General features: G+C 37.9%; 1 protein-coding gene across 1 annotated transcript; it reads right to left on the bottom strand.

Annotated features, from left to right (window-relative positions):
- Positions 1-944: 944 nt before the first annotated feature.
- On the bottom strand, positions 945-1,724 carry LOC135224887 (SCAN domain-containing protein 3-like). The gene is made up of 2 exons (XM_064264211.1): positions 1,566-1,724; positions 945-1,277 (listed from the first exon to the last, which is right to left on the bottom strand). Exons 1-2 carry the CDS (start codon positions 1,722-1,724, stop codon positions 945-947), a joined length of 492 nt encoding a protein of 163 aa, XP_064120281.1.
- Between the last annotated feature and the right edge of the window lie 580 nt (positions 1,725-2,304).

Below are 2,304 nucleotides of genomic sequence, written 5' to 3' on the forward strand. Positions count from 1 at the left end.
CTGTCAGTATGGCAAAATGCCCAAATAATTGTGGTCATTTTGGAAAATGACCAGAAGTTTGGTCATTTTGCAAAATGACTATTAGTATCGTTGGTCATTTTGTAAAGTTACCCCAATAGCTGCTGTTCATTTATTCAACATTAAAAACTTACATTACACATTACAAGTATATTAAAATATTGAAAGAACTAAAACTGAACTTGAAAATTATTTCAACAATTATCAAAATTAGCATTATCTGATTTGTTTTGAACAAGAGTTGCTGCAATTTACATCTGCTGTTGCCCACATTACTTTTCGTTTTTGAAGCATTTAACAGCGTCTGCTCCGACATGACTGGGTGCAGCTACACTTACTGATCCCCTGGCCATGTCCCATCGAGTCTGCAATAGCTACTACCTCTCGCAGACTGACTTCCCGATGCTTTATTACCTCTTCGAGTGACATAAATCTTTCAGCACATAAAGTGAACTGATTCCGACTGTACACCTGTTGAAGTAAACCATGTTTTGTCCCTAGTTTGTAAGTTCCGCCATCCATTGTCTCAGTTATAATTGCCTTTGCATTCGCAAACTCCGCTCGTCCACGGTCAACAAAGTGGAATAGGAAACCATGAACAGTGTCCCCTGCAAGGGCTGGCTTGAAACGCTGTACTGATTTATCCTTCATTTTTTTAGCTTGCTTCTCTTGTTGTATTTTCGATTCCCTTCGTTCAGCCTGAATGCTACGATTTCTATTGCATAGGCAACAGAGCACAGGATCATCAACATTGTCATTTACAGTTGAACAACACTGACCAGAAGGATGACATGGAATGTTTTGACCACACGAGTTGCAATTTATGGCACAACTTTCAGCACTTCTCCCCTGTTCTACATTTTGATCTTCTTCATTAACTAAACAAAGTGCTTCTGCAAGCTGCTCCCCTGTCTCCATGCCTTCCATTATTCTTCGGGTATGTTGACAGCAGAAATACCAAGATGAGCTCGTTCCACGGCCTGTGATTGAGAATATCTTGGTTTCCCATGAACTAGCTTACATTCTGGCCACATAGCCAGAACTTCCTTGATTACCTTATTTGAAAATTCCCTCCCATTGACAGATTGAAGAATATGAGGGGCTCCTTTATCACAGAAAATGTCAACCTGGTGAAAAGCTACCTCCTCGGCAGTCTTAGTCTGAAGGCTCGAAGGCATATCATCTTGGTCAAGTGATCCTGGTAATTGAAAATGAAACGGTACTTCCCATCTGGTTGACTGCATATCAATCAAGTCAACCTGCAAAGACACAGTACAACACAAAATTATAAGTAATGCAAATACATCATCATAATTATTATTGTCAGCAGAATTATTATTATCATTATTATTATTATTATTATTATTATTATAGTAGTAGTAGTAGTAGTAGTTAGTAGTGTGGTAGTAGTAGTAGTAGTAGTAGTAGTAGTAGTAGTAGTACTAGGGTCATGCATATAATTTATTACATTAAGGGTAAGATTGGAAGGCTAGGAAATGCCTACAATAACTTAGTGAATAATAATGTTTGTTTGTTTCGTTACTAACCTGTGCTCGAGAATTCATGCTGTTCGAGACGATTGGCTTGACACCACACACTTCCCGCACACTACTTTTCTTTAGCTGACATTCCTCACAATACTGCAAGAACAGCGTTATCTGATCACGTGAAATATTTGCATATTTTTCTTTGGTTGCCTTACACATACTAGTTCTTCCTCCGTGGCTAATTATGCGGTGAATAGCTAGAAGTACATCAAACACATATTCAGCACAAACGAATCGCAGCTGAGTTCCTTTCTTCTGCAACTTTTGCACGGTGGTACCCTCAATTGTGACCTCCAGTATTTCATATTTTTTGTAACAAACGATAATCCTGCTTTAGTCTTCGTAGGATTAGATTGTTTTAAGTTCATTCAGGCGACTAATTACTCGTTCGTATTCTTCCCGGGGAAATAAACTGAACTATTTGTAGCTTTGTTTTCTTCAGACTCTAGAAGTTTTGTTTGGAAAGACTTTTCTTTACTTTCCATTGTGAAGCTTTTCAGTGTACAATATACTTACAACAAATAGTGATGAGAGGAGCACGAATATTTCCGTCCTCGGCCGAACCTAAGTAGGAACTAACTGCATGTTCAGACAAACATACACTTGCACCACACACTTCGAAACATTTGTATCTGCTTAGGATACTAATTCGAGCGTGTTTCAAGTTCAGTTTTAGTTCGTTCAATATTCTAACATACTTGTAATGTGTAATGTAAGTTTTTAATGTTGAATAAAAAAA

The sequence above is a fragment of the Macrobrachium nipponense genome, chromosome 12, assembly GCF_015104395.2.
Source record: "Macrobrachium nipponense isolate FS-2020 chromosome 12, ASM1510439v2, whole genome shotgun sequence".
NCBI classification, from domain to species: Eukaryota; Metazoa; Arthropoda; class Malacostraca; order Decapoda; family Palaemonidae; genus Macrobrachium; species Macrobrachium nipponense.